Source organism: Antechinus flavipes, chromosome 2, assembly GCF_016432865.1.
Source record: "Antechinus flavipes isolate AdamAnt ecotype Samford, QLD, Australia chromosome 2, AdamAnt_v2, whole genome shotgun sequence".
NCBI classification, from domain to species: domain Eukaryota; kingdom Metazoa; phylum Chordata; class Mammalia; order Dasyuromorphia; family Dasyuridae; genus Antechinus; species Antechinus flavipes.
This window is the reverse complement of record NC_067399.1, coordinates 256,829,039-256,848,391: the sequence shown is the minus strand read 5'-3', so window position 1 is coordinate 256,848,391 and position 19,353 is coordinate 256,829,039. Positions and strand designations below refer to the sequence as shown.

General features: G+C 39.4%; 1 protein-coding gene across 3 annotated transcripts in view; it reads left to right on the top strand.

Moving 5' to 3' along the window:
• The first annotated feature begins 11,992 nt into the window (after nt 1-11,992).
• Nucleotides 11,993-19,353, top strand: part of LOC127549047 (uridine-cytidine kinase-like 1) — a 67,388-nt gene continuing 60,027 nt past the window's right edge. For 2 of the 3 annotated variants that reach the window (XM_051976812.1, XM_051976813.1), the window contains exons 1-3: nt 12,144-12,276; nt 14,839-14,918; nt 16,598-16,726. In XM_051976812.1, the coding sequence (XP_051832772.1) occupies nt 12,159-12,276; nt 14,839-14,918; nt 16,598-16,726 (327 nt within the window). In that variant the 5' untranslated portion in view covers nt 12,144-12,158. Of the gene's footprint in view, nt 12,277-14,838; nt 14,919-16,597; nt 16,727-19,353 lie in introns of all 3 variants that reach the window. The other variant, XM_051976814.1, reaches the window with a different exon arrangement.

Below are 19,353 nucleotides of genomic sequence, written 5' to 3'. Positions count from 1 at the left end.
TATATATATATAGATAGATAGATAGACGTAGAGGTGTGTGTGTATGTATGTATATATGTATAACATACTCCTTTATTGTTAGTCTAAGGGAAACAACTTTAAACTAAACTACTGATTGCTCATTAATGGGGTAAGAATCCTCCAAACTTTATATATAAGGCTTGACCCTCTTCCAAATACCAGTTCTACAATGAGTACACGTATATGCCTTTGTTTATCTGCCATTTTCAAAGAAGACAATGATATCTGGGAGGTGGTACTATGACATGAAAATGAATTGGACTTAAGTGAAGGAAGGACATGTAAGGTCACCTGCCTCACTTTCCTGTCTACAGCCATCTGGGTCCAGTAGACAGATATAGATCAGGATGACTGGAAATGGCCCTGGATGCAATGGAACATCTTGGCCTTTTCAAACTAAGGTCTTTAATAGCTCTGTTGCAAACACAGCAAATAGCAGAGAAACTCTAAGTTAATAGTAACATAAACATAAGAAAAAGCATACATATGAGACAATATTGAAGGATAGAAATGAGGTAAAGCAACTCAACTAAGAGCTGAGAGTTGCAGATCTCATCCAAGAGAAAATTTCTCTGAATTATCTAGTGAAACAAGCCATGGATAGAGACATGATAGAGAACCACATCTAACTTTCAAGTCAGATTCTTTCCAGAATCTATCACTCCCTTCAGCAACATGAAGAATGGTTGGTATTGAGGGTCACATCTCTCAAAATTGGAAACCAGAATCCCAAAAGAGATTCAAAAGATCATATTTCTCTTTTCTCTCTCATTCAACAACTCTTCCTTACCTCTCAAACAGGTACAGGGCATTGATATCCATCAGTGAGGAAAGAATCCCATACCAATGGCCTTTCAGATTCATGCTACATTATACTTCACCCTCCTCCACAAATTCTATGATCTAGCAATACTGGCCTACTTTCTCTATGCACATAACATTTTATCTTCCATCTTATTGTATTTGTACTGGCTGTTCTTCACTGTTTAAATGCTCTGCCCTTTCACTTCCACTTTTTAGTTTCCCTGGTTTCCTTCAAGACTCAGATCAAATCATACCTTCTGTAATTTGTCTTTCTCAGTCTCTTTCTGTTCTCCCCTCCCCAGATGCTGATATTTCTCTCTCTAAGATAACCTTTCAGGTATTCTATATATCTTGTATGAAGCTATTTATTTACATTGTCTCCCCTATCATAATGTAAGCTTTCTAATGGTAGGGACTGGTATTACTTTTCTTAGTATCTCCACCATTGCTTAGCATGATGCCTGGACATAATACTAGGCATTCAATAAATGTCGACTGTATGAAGTATTTCTTGGGAGATATTCTGGGACCCACTTTTCTTTCCCCCAAATAATATCCTAAGGCAAATTTAGTAAAGAGGAAGAGATCTAGAGACAAAGGACTGAAGAGAACAGGATATGAGAGACATAAGACACCCACCCCACCTTTTTAATAGGAAATTGGGAGCATGTCAATGTTCTAGTTCATGAAGGGTGTGAGATGGATAAGGTGGTTGAGTATAGAGTACAGTTGAGCTGAGAAAAAGAGATGGCTGCCTCTTTAATGGTCAGACCACAGACCTGACACCATCCTTCTCCTCCTACCCCCCAAGAGAGTATGGGAAGGGAGGATGATGGAAGGCAGGATGATAGAAGGTAGCAGACAGTAGATGAATACAAAGGCCCAAAGGGAAACAGCTCCCCAAGACAGTCAACAGCACTTTGGGTATTTCAGTTGGGGTAGCCCAGCAACACCTAGAGGAAGCCTACTCTACTGCACTCCAATCCTTCCCTTGTTCAAGTCTGGGGCAAAACTCCAGGAGGCTAAATTCAATTATGTGTTAGTAGTGTGGGGAGAAACTGTTGGTTCCCAGAGATGGGAGCTTTGTGTATAATGGTGCAAAAGCACCAAGTTGAGAATGAGAAGATCACAAGTATAATCCTGCTTCTGAAATTGACTTTCTGACTATGAGCAAGTCCCTCATCAACCCTGGATTTCATTATTCTTATTTGTAAAATGGGGATAATTCTTGCCCTGTTGACTTCACAGGGAAGTTTGTGAGAATTTGAAGGGATCAACATATATATATATATATATATATTCCTTCCTTTTCTAAGCCAACCCCCTCTCCCCCCAAAAGCCATCCATACTCAATGCCTCCATTTCTTCTTTCAACCCTCTGTCATCTGGCATGCTCCTTATTTCAACTGAAACTGAGCTGTCCAAGTTACCAATGATTCCTAATTATTTACTCTAATGATCTTTTTTTCAGTTTTCATCTTTTGTAATCTCTTTTCAGCATTTGACATAAGCGATCCTCTTCCTCCAAATTCTTTCATCCTTCTCAGTCTCCTTTGCTGGATCATTATCCATATCCCACCTATTCACTATCCCCAAACTCTTCTGGGTCATCTTTTCTCTCTCTACATTCTTGGTGATCTCATCAGCTTACTTGTGTTTAATATTATCTATCTCTATGCTGACCACTCTCAGATGTATATATCCAGGCCCCCTCTTTCTAGGGAGCTCTATCCATAAATCACCAAATGCCTATCAGACATTTCCAACTGGATGCTAGATAAACATCTCAAACACAATGTTCAAAATACTATAGAACTCTTCTCCCCCTCACTCTTCCCCCTTTGTTCCTCTTTCAAACTTCCCTAACTATTGAAGGAAACACCATTTTCCCAGATACCCAGATTTATAACCTCAGGTTTTACAACCTCATTGTCATCCTTAATTCCTCATTCTCTCTCACTAGGCAAATCTATTGTTGCCACACCGTTTCTTTCTTCATACGGTCTCTCAACTATGTTCCTGTTTTCAAATGCTGCCTATGACTTTATCTATGTGACCTGGAAGAACTCCCTTAAAATCCCTGAACCTGCTTTCTCATGTCTTAAGTGAACGAGTTCGACTAGATGGCTTTATAGATAGATGCCTTCTTGCTCTAGATCTGATCCTATGATAAGGCTGAGGTGGCCATCGAAGGATGGAACTGAGTGTCCATCGAGACGCTTTCTTTCAGAAGACATTTCCCCCAAATTCCTTTCCTCTGCAGTTTGTTTTGTTTTGTTTGTTTTTTTGGAGGATCAACACCGAGGGTCTGGAAGCCCAAATGCTGGAGTCCTTTTCAGTTAACGCCTGCTATGGCTTTTACAATCCTGGGTCCAGTAAGGCCTGAGACAATTGACCCCCCGGATCCCTCATATAGCTCACTTTCCCCAGTGACCTCAAACTGCCACTACCTGGAGATCTCCCCTTCGATCGAAGTTCGGAGTTTCGGAAATTTTGTCAGACACTCAGCTCGGACCGAAAGGAGAGGGCTCTCGCTGGTGCTACTTGGTCACCCTCTAACACTGGGCCACCCCATCCCCACCCTAGGGAAAGGTTTAAGGGGAGCCATTGCATTCACTCCGTCATCCAGGGTTGTATCGATCTCGTTTGACTGATGGGGGGATGGGGACACAAGCTGGCCTCCTCGGCCAGGCCAGGAGCGACGGACCCTGGAGTTCCTGGAACCCAGACTGGGGACTCCGCGTGCGCTCAGCGGATAGGGGAAACGGTAGCCTCGGGCTGAGGCCTCCCCCAGCCCCGTAGTCGTTCCCCATTTCCCTAGGAGACTGTGCGGGGCTGCAAGAATAACGCGAGAGTTGCAAGTTGCTTCCCCCGTCCCCCCGCCCCACCCCCCCCGGACTGTAAAACTGTCAAAGGTAGGAGGGGGAGGGAGCGCGCATGAGCCCAGCGCGGCGCGCAGCCTGCGCCGGCCCGGGGGAGCCGTGCCGAGCCGCGCCGCGCCGCGCCGCGCCGAGCCCAGCCGAGCCGGGCCGGAGGTAAGCGCGCCCGCCTGCCTACCCGCCCGCCCCCGGCCCTGGACCTGGCCCCAGCCCCCTGGGGCCTCCCCCTCCGGGAAGCCCTCCGCGCCCCGCCCGGGCCCCGCGCCCCCTGCCCCCAGGCCCAGGAGCCAGCACAGGCCGGGGGGCGGGGCCGCCTGGGGCCGGGGGGGGAAGCCGGGGGAACTGCAGACCCCCCGGGCCGGGGGTGCGGCCGCTCGCTCGGCCTCCCGCGCCTTCGCGCTGTTTTCCTTCCTTCTCCTCCTACAGAAAAAGTCGCCATTTTGCTTCGCTGCCTTCGGCTTGCTTTGCGCCCCCCCCCACCCCGAGTTTGGAGCTGTCCCCCCCCCTCCAGCTCGGCCCGGCCTGCCCGGCCCGGCCTCCCAGTAATCCGGCCCCTTCCGGCTCGCCGCCCGCCCGCGCGGGACAAGACTGGACTGGACGGGACAGGCCGGGCCGGGGCGGGGTGAGGGGCGCGGGGCATGGGTGGGGGGCGTATTGGGGAAGACGATCCGGACCCCCGTGCAACCCCACTTTTTCTATCTTCCTGGCCGTTTCTCCCCCAGTCCTAGCAGGGCCACTCACAGGGCGGAGGGGGAGGGTCAGGCAGGTGACAGGTGGGTGTGGGACCTGTTCGCTGTGGCCCCCAGCAGGGTTGGGGTGGGGAGGCGGCTGTGTTCTCGGTTAGAACATTGAAATCCGACCAGGGCGAGATAGGAGAAGAAGGGGAGGGTCTGGAGGTCCTGCTGGTACCTTCTTGAGGATTGTGATGGCCATGAATGTCTGAAGACATTGACTCTTGCTGGAGTTGGCCGATTGCTTCTCTACACGCCAGTCTTACCTCTTCCCTCCTACCCTAGCCCCAACTTTGCCTATTCCCGATGGTCCCCATCCCTCCACCCCTCACCCCCACTCTCACTCAGCCCTGCCTTCGCAGAGATGTAGGTGTCTCCCGATTCCCCACAATCCATCCATTGCTGGCTCCCCCCCCCCCCTTCAAGCTTTTTTGGGCCATTTCTCTTTGCTGTGACCCTAGGACTGAAGTAAAACTTCCTAATCTTGGTTTGTTTCCATGAAATGGTGTTCTGGATTGCCCTGCCTTTGTTTGGTTTTGTGAGTTCCCTGGGCGGTGAATTTTTTGATTAAGAGGATATATTTGTTGTGACTTTTGAAGGGAGTTTTTTATTTAGGTGAAAATGCCTCTTTTCCCAGTTCCCTGGGAAATAGGCTTTTGGAAAGGAGAAGCAGGGGGGAAGAGGTTTTTCTTTACCCCGATGAAGTGGGTGAATGTAAAAAATCTCTCCTGCTCTTTTTATGTTACTGTGTGAGTCCTAATGTCTTCCTGTCTCTAACCCTGAATTTCTTGGTCTTCTCTAGTCTTGAATTCAGATAGTTGGCCTTCCTAAACCAATCCAAAGCAGAGGTTCTGCTCATTTTATAATAATGATGGCTTATGTTCACAGTGGTTTACATACTACTTTTTATATTTTAATCTCACATGATCATCACTCTGTGAAGTAGGTTCTCCAGTTATTCCCACTTTACAGATAAAGAAACTGAGGTCTTGAGAATTTGTCTGTGATCATTTGGCTAGTATGAGTCAGAGGCAGAATTTAAGTACAGCTCTTTTCAAGTATAGTGCTTTTTCTATGATTCCACCACTGCTTTCTGAGTTATTCATATTGGAATTATGTTGGGGGGAGGGGCATGAGATAGAAAAAAAAAAAGTAGGGATTATTGAATTAATCCACTATTGACAACTTTCCTTAGCAGGCGTCTGTTCCTTTGCTGCCCTTTTGACAAGGGCATGGAGTGCATATATAGAGATCTGAAACTTTGCCTTTTGACCTGGGAGATACATGAGATCATCTCCCTCTCCGCATAAACACACACACACACACACACACACACACATTCCCTTTTATGCTTCTGTCTTTGAAGTTTGCAGTAAAAATTATAGTCATCCAGACAGTTTTGGTCTTTCTAGTGATAACTAAATAATAATCTAGTCCTATTTAGAGAGGTCAATAAGAGAGAGGGAAATTCAGTAAATTTGTCCCTATCTTCTGAGAGGTCATTTAAAGAAAATGGAGACTTTAAAAATTTGGGTCTTGAACAAGGAGATACATAAATGAATAAGTGTAATAATTAGCCTGGTGCTCCATCTTCATGTAGTACTGTCTGTACCTTACCTGTAGATACAGAATGAAAGAGATTGCTTCTCCAAAGACAAAAGCTTTTCCTGGGTTTGTCCTAGTAATTACTTTGTTTCTTTATTCCTTTGTTATATTTTTACTTGGGCTGGGTCCTTGGGGGAGGGAGAAAAGAAGCTGAGCTGGGAAGATACAGACACCAGGAACTTTCTGGGCTTTACAGAAGGAAGAAAGGAACAAGTCTGATAGCTTTGAGGAATATATGGTGAGAAGTGTTTTTCTGTTGAAAATTAGACTGCCAGAGTACAAAATAGATCAATTTGAGAAAAAAAGAGATATAAATTGGATCTCAGTAAAGTTATGAATGTCTGAGCTGGAAGAGACTTTGGAGATCATCTAGTCCAGGAGTTCTTATCCTGGGGTCTGTTACTTAAAATTTTTTTAAACAATTAAAATATTATATATGTACATATATTGATAACTATTTTGTTAGAATTGGTTTTCTTTGTAATTCAGTGAATTTGATTTTATGTGCTTAAAATATTGTTCTAAAAAGAATTTCTTAGGTTTTACTAAAAACTCCCAAAGGGGGACAAAAAAGGTTAAGAACTCATCTACCTTATTCCCCTGATGTTTTGGAAAAATCAAGTAAATCTGGCCTAGAAGAAAGGAAAGCTGCTTCCCAAAGTTGAAGAGGGAGACATGGGTACCCAGAAGTTTAGGTGTATATCAAATAGTAACTGATTTAGCATTCGGAATTTAGATTAGTTTCAATTCAGTATTTATTAAATTCCCACTATGTGCCAGATACTCTGCTAGGCATGGGAGATAAGATGACAAAAATAAAAATCTCTTGCCTTTAAAAATCTGTGCTCTACTAGGACATTAAACATGGACACAAATCAATACAGATTATTTAGGGGAGCTGTAATAACTGAAGAAAATAAGAAATGCCTCTTATAGAAGGTGGCCCTTGAGCTGACATTTGAAAGAATCTTGGTATACAAAGAAAAGAAAGAAGATTCTTAGCTTGGGGAGTCTTCTAAGAGGAAGACAATAGGATGTCACTTATGGAGAACATCAAATAGTTCAGATTGGCTGGAACAAAGAAGGCATAATGAAGATTCATAAGCCTGTGAAGATTAGTTAGGACTAACTGTGAAGGATTTTAAATACCAACCAAGTAAGTATATATTTTAAAGTTAGCTTGGGGCTACTGAAGATTTTTCAGCAAAGAGGAGATATGCTCACATCAGTGCTTTGGAATAGCAGTTTTCAAAGTGTGATTTGGGGTCTTGGGCATCTCCAAGACTCTGTAGTGGAGTGGGAGGATCTTTGAGGTCCCAAAACTGTTTTCATAATCTTAAGATGTTTTAATTTCTAATAGGATAAATGTTAATAGATATTACACATAAAGCCTTTTGTTGGGGGATGATTCTCAATAATTTTTAAGAGTATAAGGGGACTAAGACCAAAAAATTGGCTTTAGAATATCAATTTGGCAGCTGTTTAAAGGGTAGACTGGAGCGGGAAGAGGTTTTGTTCAAGAGGACCAAAAAGGGAGGTTGCACAGTAGCAGTCTAGGCCAGAGGCAATAAGGGCTTAAAATAAGGTAGTAACTAAGTTAATGGGAAAAAAGAACAAGATGTTAGAAATGTTTTTATATATATACACACACATATATACATGTGTATATGTATATATACGTGTGTATATATGTACACATACATATATATATATATATACCATCAACTTATTAGAGATAAGAAGTGAGAGAGAATTAAAAATTAAGAATGACTTTGAAATTAAAAACCTGGGTGAATAGAATGTCTTTGATAGAATTATCTATGGGGAAGAAAAGTGAATTTAAAGGGAAAGATAAGTTCTGTTTTCAACATTTTGATTTTGAGATGTTTATGTCCAACAAACTGTTAGAGATGTGAGACTGAAAGCGTAAAGAATTGATGAAGGCTAGATGTGTAGATTTGGAAGTCATCTACATAGAGATGATAATTAAACTCTTGGGAGCTGCTGAGATCACTAAGAGAAAGAATATACACATAATAGAGGAGGACCCTGTTTAGAGCCCTGGGGTGCACCCTTACAAAAGGGATGGAACATTAATGGGGATTTTTCAGAAGAAACTATATAGCAGGGGTCAGAAAAGGAGAAAAATAAACAGGAGAAAGCAGTATTCTGAAAAATGAGGGGAAAGAGTTTATACAGGAGGAAAGATTGGCCTGAAGTGTTGAATGTTGAAGAGAGGTCAAGGAGAATGAAAACAGAGAAGATGTCATTAGATTTAACAATAAAGACACCAAGGGTGACATTAGGGAGAAAAGTTTCAGCCAATTGGTATCAGTAGTTATATTTTATTGTAAGGGGTTGAAAATTGTGAGTAAAAAAGTGAAAAAATGTAGGTAATTTGGTTTAGACAGCTTTTTTCCCTCTAGGAGTTTGGTTGTAAAAGAAAAAGAAGGATATAGAAAGATAGCTTGAAGAGATGGTAAAGAGGAGATATCTAGATTTAGGGATATGTATGCATGTGGGCATCTGGCTTTTTTTTTTTTTTTTTCCTTTCTTTCTTTTTTTTTTTTTTTTGGCTGAGGCAGTTGGGGTTAAGTGTCTTGCCCAGGGTCACACAGCCAGGAAGTATTAAGTGTCTGAGATCAAATTTGAACTCAGTTCCTCCTGACTTCTGGACTGGTGCTCTATGTACTGCACCAACTAGCTGCCCCTCTGTCTGTCTATCTTAACTGGAAATGTTTGTAGGTAACCAGAAAGAAGCCAGATGTAGATAAAAGAGAGGAAAGAACTTGTCAAAGAAGCAGTCTGTCTGTAATCTAGGAATATTTTTCTTCTGTTTGAAGTGCATGAAATACTTCCCCAAGAGAAGGAAGATGCACTCTCAGGGTATTTCAAACTCAAGTGTATGAATTCACCACAGGGTTTTTCTGGGCAATACAAACCCTTTTTTGGGCATTTAAATCCTTCACTGTCACTCCCATCAACCTTTCTAGGGTAGTTTTACATCACTTCCCTTTAGGTACTCTATGGTCCAGCCAAACTGTCTATCTTGCTGTTCTTTACACTTAATGTCTAATATCCCATATACAGGCATGAAATGCACTACCTTTTCAATCCTGCTTCAAAATGCTTGATTCCTTTTCTGCTGAACTTATGTACCACTTTCTACATGAGGACTATCTAAAGCTTCTCAATTGTTAGTGCTTTCCTTCTTCCCTGAAATTATTTTGTATTTACTTGGTAGTATCCATCTATCTTATGTATATATACAGACAGTTGTTTTGTATAAATTTACATTACACAATTCGACTTTATGTATAGAATTCTAATAGAAATTTGCATTCCAAAAAGACACCTATGTTAACTTCATTGTACAATAATATATGCATGCACTCTCTTTCCCTCCTTCTCCCTCCCTCTCCCTTTCTCTCTCTTTATCTCTCTCCCTCTCCCTTTCTTTCTCTTCTTTTTCCTCTCCCTTTTTCCTCATACCCCTCCACTTGGTGCTCAGTAGCCTCCTACTCTCTACCAACCCCTCAGCCCTAAAAAAAAAAAAAAAAAAGATCAAAAACCTTCCAAGTGAAAATAGAAGAAAGGATGTGTGGATGTGTGTAGGAGGGAAGAGACCTTTGTCCCACTTTACTGGGGGGGGTACCCCCCTCCCCGCCTCAGACTCCCTTGTTGTTCTGTTCTACTTCTCATTCAAGTCAGGCTCTCACCTCTGTTCATCCTCCTGTTCTCCATTCTTTGCCCCTGGCCCCCCTGTATATGTGAATTATGTACCCATACTTCCTTTTAGCCTCCTTCCCACCTTTCTTTTTCCATATTTTTGGGCAAATCTGTTTTCTGTAGAATAGTCAACTTATATCAAGTGATATATGTGTGTATAAACATAGATATATATGGATATGGATTTATATTATATTTACCTAAATTAATGTTGTTTTTCCTAATAGAATATAAGCTCTTTTAGGACAGGAACTTTTTTTGAATTCTCAGCACTTGACAGCATGCCATAATAGCTAGAGTTGGCCTAAAAGACAGGAATACTGGGTTAAAGTCCTATTTCTGACATATACCAGATATGGATCTGGGGCAGGACACTTAACTTCTTGGTACTCTGAGTATCTCTTCTAAGTTTTAAGTTTTAGAGAAGGTATTGACCTGCATGTTATGAGCTTCCTTACCTAGGAGTTCCTCTTCACTTCCAAATCTTAGAATCTGTAGTTTCCTTCAGAGTTTAGTTCAGATACTACTGGCTTATCCCCTTGCTACTAGTGCCTTCTTTTTCCAAACTTTGCCTATCATTTACCTTGTCTTTATTTTGAATATACTTATATACATTTTTAACATTTGATCTCCCATCCTTAGGCATGGAATATGCTGCCTTCTCATTCCTGCTTCGTAGAATCCTTAATTCCCTTTTCTGTTGAGCTTGAATGCCACATCTGTATGATGTCTGTTGCTTCTCAGTTTCCTTCTCTCCTGCAAATCAGATTTGGAGAGACTTCAATTCTTGCCTTTGATTTTGCTTTCTCCTGCCCTCCTAGATTTGATAATCACATGTTCAATCCTTAAACCTCAACTTAGTGTGCCACTGCCCCATGGCCAGATAGTGAAATTCCTTGGTCATCTTTCTCCAGATTTTCTGTATAATTTTAATTTTTGAAGGGGAGACACAAAATGCTTAGCCACATAGTGCCCCTAGGCACTAAGAAAATGTCTGGAAGTTTCAAAGGTAAGTTTAGGTTTGATAATTTCCTAAAAATTATAGCTGTCCAAAATTAGATTATTTTGCCTTAGGAATTGATATTTCCTGATTACTGGAGGTCTTTGGACAAAGAAAGGTTGACCATTTGGGCATGATGTAGAAGGAATTCTTATTCAGGGGTGAGCGCATGAGATGCTTTTTGAGATTCTTGCAATTGCACATTTGGGATTCTGTGAGAAAATCATCTTAACTTAGCATCTACGGCAAGAAGGTTTACAGGAGGAATATCTAGACCAATAATTAGTTTATGGATAGGTTTCCATGGGGAGCCTGTTCTTTGGATTGGCATATGTAGTATGATTCTTTCTTATCTCCTATTCCTGCTAGTAGGGCCCATGGAGCCCCTTATCAAAGTTTCTTAATTGAATTGGGAAGAGAAGGCTATTCTTATAGCCTCCTTGTCCTGGTCTTATCTGCCTGCTTAAGAAGTTTGTTTCTGCACTAACCATTGGTCTGAGCTCTAAAGTGGTGATGAAACCAAGAGAGTATCAGGGCTTGATACTATGGAGAATACCAGGCTTTATTTTAGATGAATAGATTTTTAAAAATCACTTCACTTTTAGTTGTCACTGTTCATGTCAGAAGCCCTCAACTGGATTCTCCTTCTCTTGTCTCACTCCCGAATGGGAAACTCAGCAGATAATTTCCTTTGCCTCCTGGTATTTGATATCTTTGTGCCCATGTTGACACTAGTCATTAGATACTTCTATTCATTAAGATAGAATTAGTTGGGTGTGGTGGACTTATAGAGTCAAAAGTACATCATATTATCTCCCCCTACCCTAAATGTGACTGGGAGGTCCTTTAGAACCATTTGTTATAAATAGAAAATAAAGAATTCTTGGCCATGCTTAAAAGTGAAACTGACTTGGGGGAGCTAGAGGGATTGGGGGATACCATGTGAGCTTGTTTTACAAAAGTATATGTAAGTCTATGTATGAAAGAGTTCATAAATCAAAAAGTCCTATGGTAAATATTACTTATAAAACAAATGATGACTAGAGAAAGTATTTAAAGCCACATTTGTACTATATATATACATACATATATATACACACATATACTATATGTTGTACTATATAGTGTTTTATATATATATATATATATATATATAATATATATATATATATAAAGTTTTATGTAAGGTAGAGTAGCTACTATAATAAATTCTGCTGAAACTGTTCTCTCCCCTGTCCTGTTTCTGGTACTTAAGGTCTCCCTAGTCCTGCCTTCTCCTCCCACCAATGTTCTCCTGTCTTCCTCTGTCTCATCCCCTGCATCTTTCCCTATAGGCTTAGTGCATTTTCTTCCCCTGCTTACTCACCCATTTGTACTTGGCTTGCAGAGATGGGTGACCCATACGGAGGAAACCGAAGGCTTGCAGGACCAAGTAAGGGTGGTTTGGGGAAGGATGGAGAGAGGATAGAAAGCCAGCTCCCTGCTCCCCACGAGCCTCCTAAACTTGGTAAGAATACTTTGGTCATTGATAGACTGCTGTACCCATTCCTCCAGAAGAGCTAGAAGTGCAGTTTGCTGGAACCAAATCAGGCTTCTCCAGTGTCCTGGGGTATCCTGGAACCTCCACTCTACTGGGAGTCTGATTCAAAGTTTTGTTTAGTGTTTAGACATTAGGGTGTAGATTTATTTCTGTGTGTACTGTCCACTTTCAAGTTAGGACTTTTTGGACTGAAACCTTCAGATTGTCCTTTGTGAATAAAATCAGAGAATAGGTAAAACCTAATCAGATATCCCCCCCACCTCCAAAAAAGGATATAACAGCTATTCTGGATCCGAGTATAAGTTAGCTTTACATATAAAGATATCCTAAACATATCCCAAACATAGTTATCCTAAACATGTAAACACATATATATTTTTTCATATATGTGTATGTATATAAATAATTTTTGGCCAATTATCTATCAGGAGCAGGGGTAATTAGAAATAGAAGAAGAAATAGAAATATCAGTAACTAGAATGATCATCAGATGATGTGAATCTGTCCTAGCTGTTTTCCCTACTTTTAATATACAGTCAATCAAAAAGCATTTTTTTTGAAATTATATTTTATACAGTTAACAAAAAAAACTTTTTTCTTACCTTCTTATTTCTCTTCCCTATTAGAAAGAAAAGAACTCTTGTAACAAATATGTGTAGTAAAGTAAAACATGTTCTCATATTGGTCATGTCCAAAAAAATATGTCTCATTTTGCATACTGAGTCTGTCACTTCTCTGCCAAGAGGAAGATAGCATACTTCATCATTCATCATCTTTTGAAATCTTTGTTGGTTATTTTATTAATCAGAGGTCATAAGTGTTTCAAAATTATTTGCTTTTACAATATTATTATTATATAAATTGTTCCCTTGGTTTTGTTTGCTTCATTCTGTATCAGTTTGAGTCTTTCCAAATTTCACTACTTTTGTTCATTTCATTATTTCTTTTATTAAAACATATGTTATCACTCTTTTGTTTTTATTTCATCATAATTTCATCTAGTATCTTTAGAGCCATCCCTGATAGCATATTTTTTTAAGAAAAAGAGGAAGAAAAAAAAATCAGCAAAACTGATTAATACATTGAGAAAGTCTGAAATGTTCCATATCCGAACTAACTCTGTAAAGAAGTATCTGAGAGGGATGACTTCTCATCTCTTCTTTGGGATCATGCTTATTCTTTGGAATTTTGCAACATTCACTTTTGATTGTTTAGCAATTACTGTTCTTTCCATTTATGTTGCTGTAGTCATTGTGTATATTATTTTCTTGCCTCTGCTTACTTCACTCTGCATCAATTCATGTAAGTCTTTATATGTTTCTCTGTATTTTTCATATTTATTGCTAAGCTTGGTGTTATTCTGTTACCCAAATATATCACAGTTTGTTTAGCTATTCCCCAACTGATGCTGCTATAAGTATTTTGGTGTTTATGGGGATTTTATTCTTGTCAAAAACTTAGTTTAGTTATAAGTCCATTAGTACAATATCTGGGCCAAAGTATATGGACATTTTACTTATTTTATTTATATATTCCAAATTGATTTGTAAAATAGTCACACTGATTCATAATTCCAACAACAGTGCAATAGTATCTATTTTTCCACAGCCCTTCCAACATTAACTATTGCTATCTTTTTTTCGTCTTTAATGATTTGTTGAGTGTCAGGTAAAACTTTAGGGCTTTTTAAAATTTACTATTTCTTTTATTATTAGTGATCAGAACATTCTTATAATAGTTTGAAATTCTTCTTTTGAGAAATTTGCTCATATCATTTGACCACTTATCTATTGGGGAATAGCTAATGATTCATCGTTTATTATGGCATAATAGTATTACATTTTATTCATAGAGCACAATTTGTACAGACATCTCCAGTTGGTGGACACCTCCTTAGTTTCCATTTCTTTTCTGCTACAAAGAAAACTGCTAGAAATGTTTTTGTTTATATGGTTCTTTTTTGTCTTTTTTTGATCTCTCCCGTATATAGATCCAGTAGTAATATTACTGAATCAAGGAGGTTATGCACAATTTAGTGACTTTAGGGACACAGTTCTAAATTGCTTTCTAGAGTCTATGAACAAGTTTATAATTTCACCCATACTATATTAATATACCTGTTTTCCCATATCCTCTTAAGTATTTTACTTGTTGTTTATTAAACACTTATTATGTACCAAGCACTATGCTAAGTGCAAGGGATACAAAAAAGGTAAAAAACAGTGCCTATCTTCTAGAAGCTTATGTTCTGATGAGGAGAAAGCATAAATAAATACACATAAGATACATATATTATAGATAAAGAGATTATCTTGGATCTAAGTAGGCATTATTAGATCCAAGTAAGCATTAGTTTCATTACTAGAAAAATGTGCAGGACTTGTTAAGGGAATAAACTCTGCCCTTCTAGGGACATGATTGCCCTGTTTCGGTTTTGAGCAGAAACTTCTCATTCTTGGGAGGAGGGAGGGCAGAGAACATCTCCTACACTCCCAAGTTCAATAATCCTTGCTTCTGCTTTGTTCACAGGAAATTCTACCAGTGACAAGATGGAGGGTAGGAAGAAAGGAAGGCCAAAGGTCGAGAACCAGGCACTGAGAGACATTCCTGTGAGTTTCTCCCCAATCTGGAACCCTGTATTTGTTCTTTCCTTCCTTTACTCTTCTGACATAAAACTGTTAACCATTGCTCTGGCTCCCTGAGCACTTGGCAAGCTTTGTATAATCCTGTCTGATCTTCCACTGTCCAGGATGCTTCCCATCTAAGGTTCTTTTTAGAGAGATTAAAACACTCAGCTTCCCTCCAACTCCCAACAATGGAGGCTTTCTGTGTCCTTTAAGAAAAAAATAGCTGCTAGGTGGTACAGGAATGGAGCCTTGAGCTTGGAATCAGGAAGACTGGAATTCCAATCTTGCCTCAGTCACTTATTAGCTACATATATGGACAAGCTAAATATATGTACACACACACACACACACACACACACATATATATTGACAAGTCACTTATTCTTATCCTTTGTCTGCCTCAGTTTCCTTATCTGATAGGTGTTTTTTCCCTGAAGAAATTGGGGTTAAGTGACTTGCCCAGGGTCATATAACCAGGAAGTGTTAAGTGTCTGAGACCAGATTTGAACTCAGATCCTTCTGACTTCAGAGTTGCTGCTCTATCCACTGTGCCACCTAGCTGCCCCAGTTTCCATATCTGTAAAATGGAAAAAAAAAAATACTAGCACCTACCTTACAGGATTGTTGAGAGGCTAAAATGAGGTAATATTTGTAAAGTACTGTGCAGATTTTAAAGTGCTTTATAACTGCTAGCTATTATTAGGATCATACATAAATCTAGATGGAATTGGAAGGAGCCTCAGAAGCCATCTAATATAAGTCTTTCATTTTACAAATGAACTAACTAAAACCTTGGAAAATGAAGTGACTTATCAAAGATCACACCGGTCATAAGCATCAGACTCAGATTTTGAACCTAACACTATTTGACTAGACGCAACGCTCTTTCCATTGTACTTTGCTGCCTCCCTTTAATTCCTTAAGTTATCTCTTCAAAGCACCAGCTAGGTGATACAGTGGATGGAGTACTATATCTAGAGTCAAGAAGACTCATTTTTCTAAGTTCAAATACTACCTTAGACACTTACTAGCTAACTGGTCATTTAACCCTGTTTGTATCAATTTCCTCATCTATTAAATGAGCTGGAGAAGGAAATGGCAAACCACTTCAGTATCTTTGCCAAGAAAACTCAAATAAGGTCAAGGAGGGTCACACACGACTGAAAAATAATTGAACAAAATCTTTTTAAAGCAAATAGTCTTTGAAGTTATAGCCAGCTAAGGTCTGTGAGATCCTAAGGTAATGGGTCCTAGCAGACCCATGTTGCTAAGGTGGCTTTTCCCTTGGCCAGGCTTATTTGGTATAGAGAAGACTGTGGGGACTAATGAGTTCATTGAGGATCCATCTTGTCATTGTTTTTCTGAAAGAGAGGAAGGTGAAGAAGTATAATTTAGTTCCCACTGGGAGTGAGTAGAAATATCAGATATGTGGGTAAAAAGGAAGGTAAAGGGTTGATTGGGGGTAAATCTGAAGAAGGAAGAAAAGAAGTGTGAGATAACTAATGTCTCTGTTATCAAATGCGCAGTGGGAGCTCACCTAGATTCAACTTCATTCAATATTATTGCTTGTTGTGTACAAATCCATGCATTGTACTTGGGGCAAAGTTTAGATAAGATGCAATATAAACTCTTGGATATTTCCATCTCTTTTTTTATCCCAGCTCTCCTTGATGAACCAATGGAAGGATGAATTCAAAGCCCACTCCCGGGTAAAGTGTCCAAACTCAGGATGCTGGCTGGAATTCCCAAGTATTTATGGGCTCAAGTACCATTATCAGCGTTGCCAGGGGGTAAGACAATTGACTGGATTGTAGGGCTTGCTGAAAGGTATATTCTAAGTCTTCTCAATGTGAATGGAATTTAGGATTTGGGAAAAATAAAGAAGAGAAACTAGTGGAGGTGGAGGAGGAGGGATAGAACAGGGAAACTTTAATGATAAGAACTTTGGGCTGAAACCTCAGATCTGAATTTATAAAGCATTACACCTATGGCAGCATATATATTTATGTACTTACACACACATACATACACACACACGCGCGCACGCCTATTGTCTGTCTGGAAGACTCGAGTATTTTTCCTGGGAGAAAGCGTACAGATCAAGTATATCTGTTTTGGATGTTGCCATGTTTCAGAATACTTAGGTGCTTTTTCACACATTGTGAATGTTTTTGTATAAGTATCTTTTTTTTTTTTTAATTAAAGCTTTTTATTCACAAAGCATATGCAGGGGTAATTTTTCCAACATGGACTGTTGCATAACCTTTTGTTGCAAATTTTCTCCTCCTTCCGCCCACCCCCTCCCCATCTGTCAGGTAGTCCAATACGTGTTAAATATGTTGAAATACATGTTAGATCCAATACGTGTATACATATTTATACAGTTATCTGGTTGCACAAGAAAAGTCAGATCAAATAGGAAGAAAAAGAAAAACTGAGAAAAAAAACAAAATGCAAGCAAATAACAACAGAGAGTGAGAATGCTATGTTGTGTTCCATCCTCTGTTCCCACAGTCCTCTCTCTGGGTGTACAATTTCTCTTTATCACTGCATAAGTGGAACTGGTTTGAATCATCTCAATGTTGAAGAGAACCACATCCTTCAGAATTGATCATCATGTAGTATTGTTAGAGTGTATAATGATCTCCTGATTCTTCTCATCTCACTTTGCATCAGTTCATATAGGTCTCTCCAGGTCTCTCTGAAATCATCTGCTGGTCATTTGTTACGGAACAATAGTATTCCATAGCATTCATATAATTTTTAAAGGTCAGAAATCTGTGTGTAAAGACCAGATCTAGAGGATGTGATTCTTGGTGTGTGGTTGCACTTCAAGGGACAACCCCTGTATTTAGTAGATTCTGTTTATGGATTGTCCCAGTATTGTTCCTTCTTCTCTTTCCTCCCCTATCCCCATGCCTCAATTCTGGGATTGCTTTTATTGACTCTCCTCAAGAATATGAAAAGGGGTGTCCTGTGCCCTCTCTTACTCCTTCCTTGTTTAACTACCAGAATGAATATTTCCAAGTTAAAGTATTAGTATTTTTGAATCATCTCTGCGCTTGATCCAAGTTATGGTTCCTAAGCTAAGGAGCTTTTTGGTCATGTTGTATTTTTCAATAATATTTTATTTTTCCAAATATATGTAAAAATAGCTTTCAGCATTCCTTTTTTGTAAAATTTGTGCTCCAAATTTTTCTCCTCTCTCCCTTACCTCCTCCCTCCCCAAGATAGCAAGCAATCTGTTATATGTACAATTTTTTTAAACATACTTCCATATTTGTCATGTTGTGCAAAAAAAAAAAAAAATCACATCAAAAGGATGTGAAAGGAAAAAAACCAAGCAAACAACAGCAGCAACAGGTGAAAATACTATACTTTGATCCACATTCAGTCTCTATAGTTCTCCCTCCAGATGTGTGTGGCATTTTCTATTACAAGCCTATTGAAATTTCCTTGAATCATCTCATTGTTGAAAAGAGCAAATCCATCAATCAGTCATCACATAATCTTGTTCTATAATATTTTCTTGTTTTTGCTCACTTCACTTAGCATCAGTTCATGCAAGTTTTCCCAGGCTTTTCTATAATTAGCCTGTTCATAATTTCTTATAGAATAATAGTATTCCATTACATTCATATACCAAGACTTATTGAGTTATGTCTCAGTTGATGGACATCTATCCAGTTTCCATTTCCCTGCCACTACAAAAAGGGCTGCTACAAATATTTTTGCACATGGGAATCCTTTTCCCTCTTTTATGATCTATTTGGGATATAGACTCAGTGAAAGCACTGCTGGATCAAAAGGTATGCTCTTTGGGACATTAATAGCTCTTTGGATATAGTTCCAAATTGTTCTTCAGAATAGTCTAATCACTTCAAAACTCCATGAACAATGCATTAATACCCCAGTTTTTCCCCATTCCCAACATTTATCATTGTCTTTTCTTTTAACGTAGCCAATCTGAGAATTATGAAGTGATACCTTGGAATTGTTTTCCTTTGCATTTCTCTAATCAAAATGATTAAAACATTTTTCCATATGACTATAGATGAATTTAATTTCTTCATATGAAAATTGTCTGTTCATATTTTTTGACCAAATGGCTTGTATTCTTATAAATTTGAATCAATTCTCTAGATATATTAGAAATGAGCCCTTTATTGGAAACACGGGCTGTGAAAATTGTTTTCTAGCTATTTGCTTTCCTTCTAATTTTGGCTGCATTAGTTTTGTTTGTGCAAAATCTCTTTGATTTAATGTAATCAAAATTATCCATTTTGCATTTCATAATGTTCTCTAGTTCTTCTTCAGCCATAAATTCCTTTCTTCTTTCTCTGAGAGATAGACTATCCCTTGTTCTCCTAATTTGCTTATATCTAAATCATGAACCCATTTTGACTTTATAGTGGTA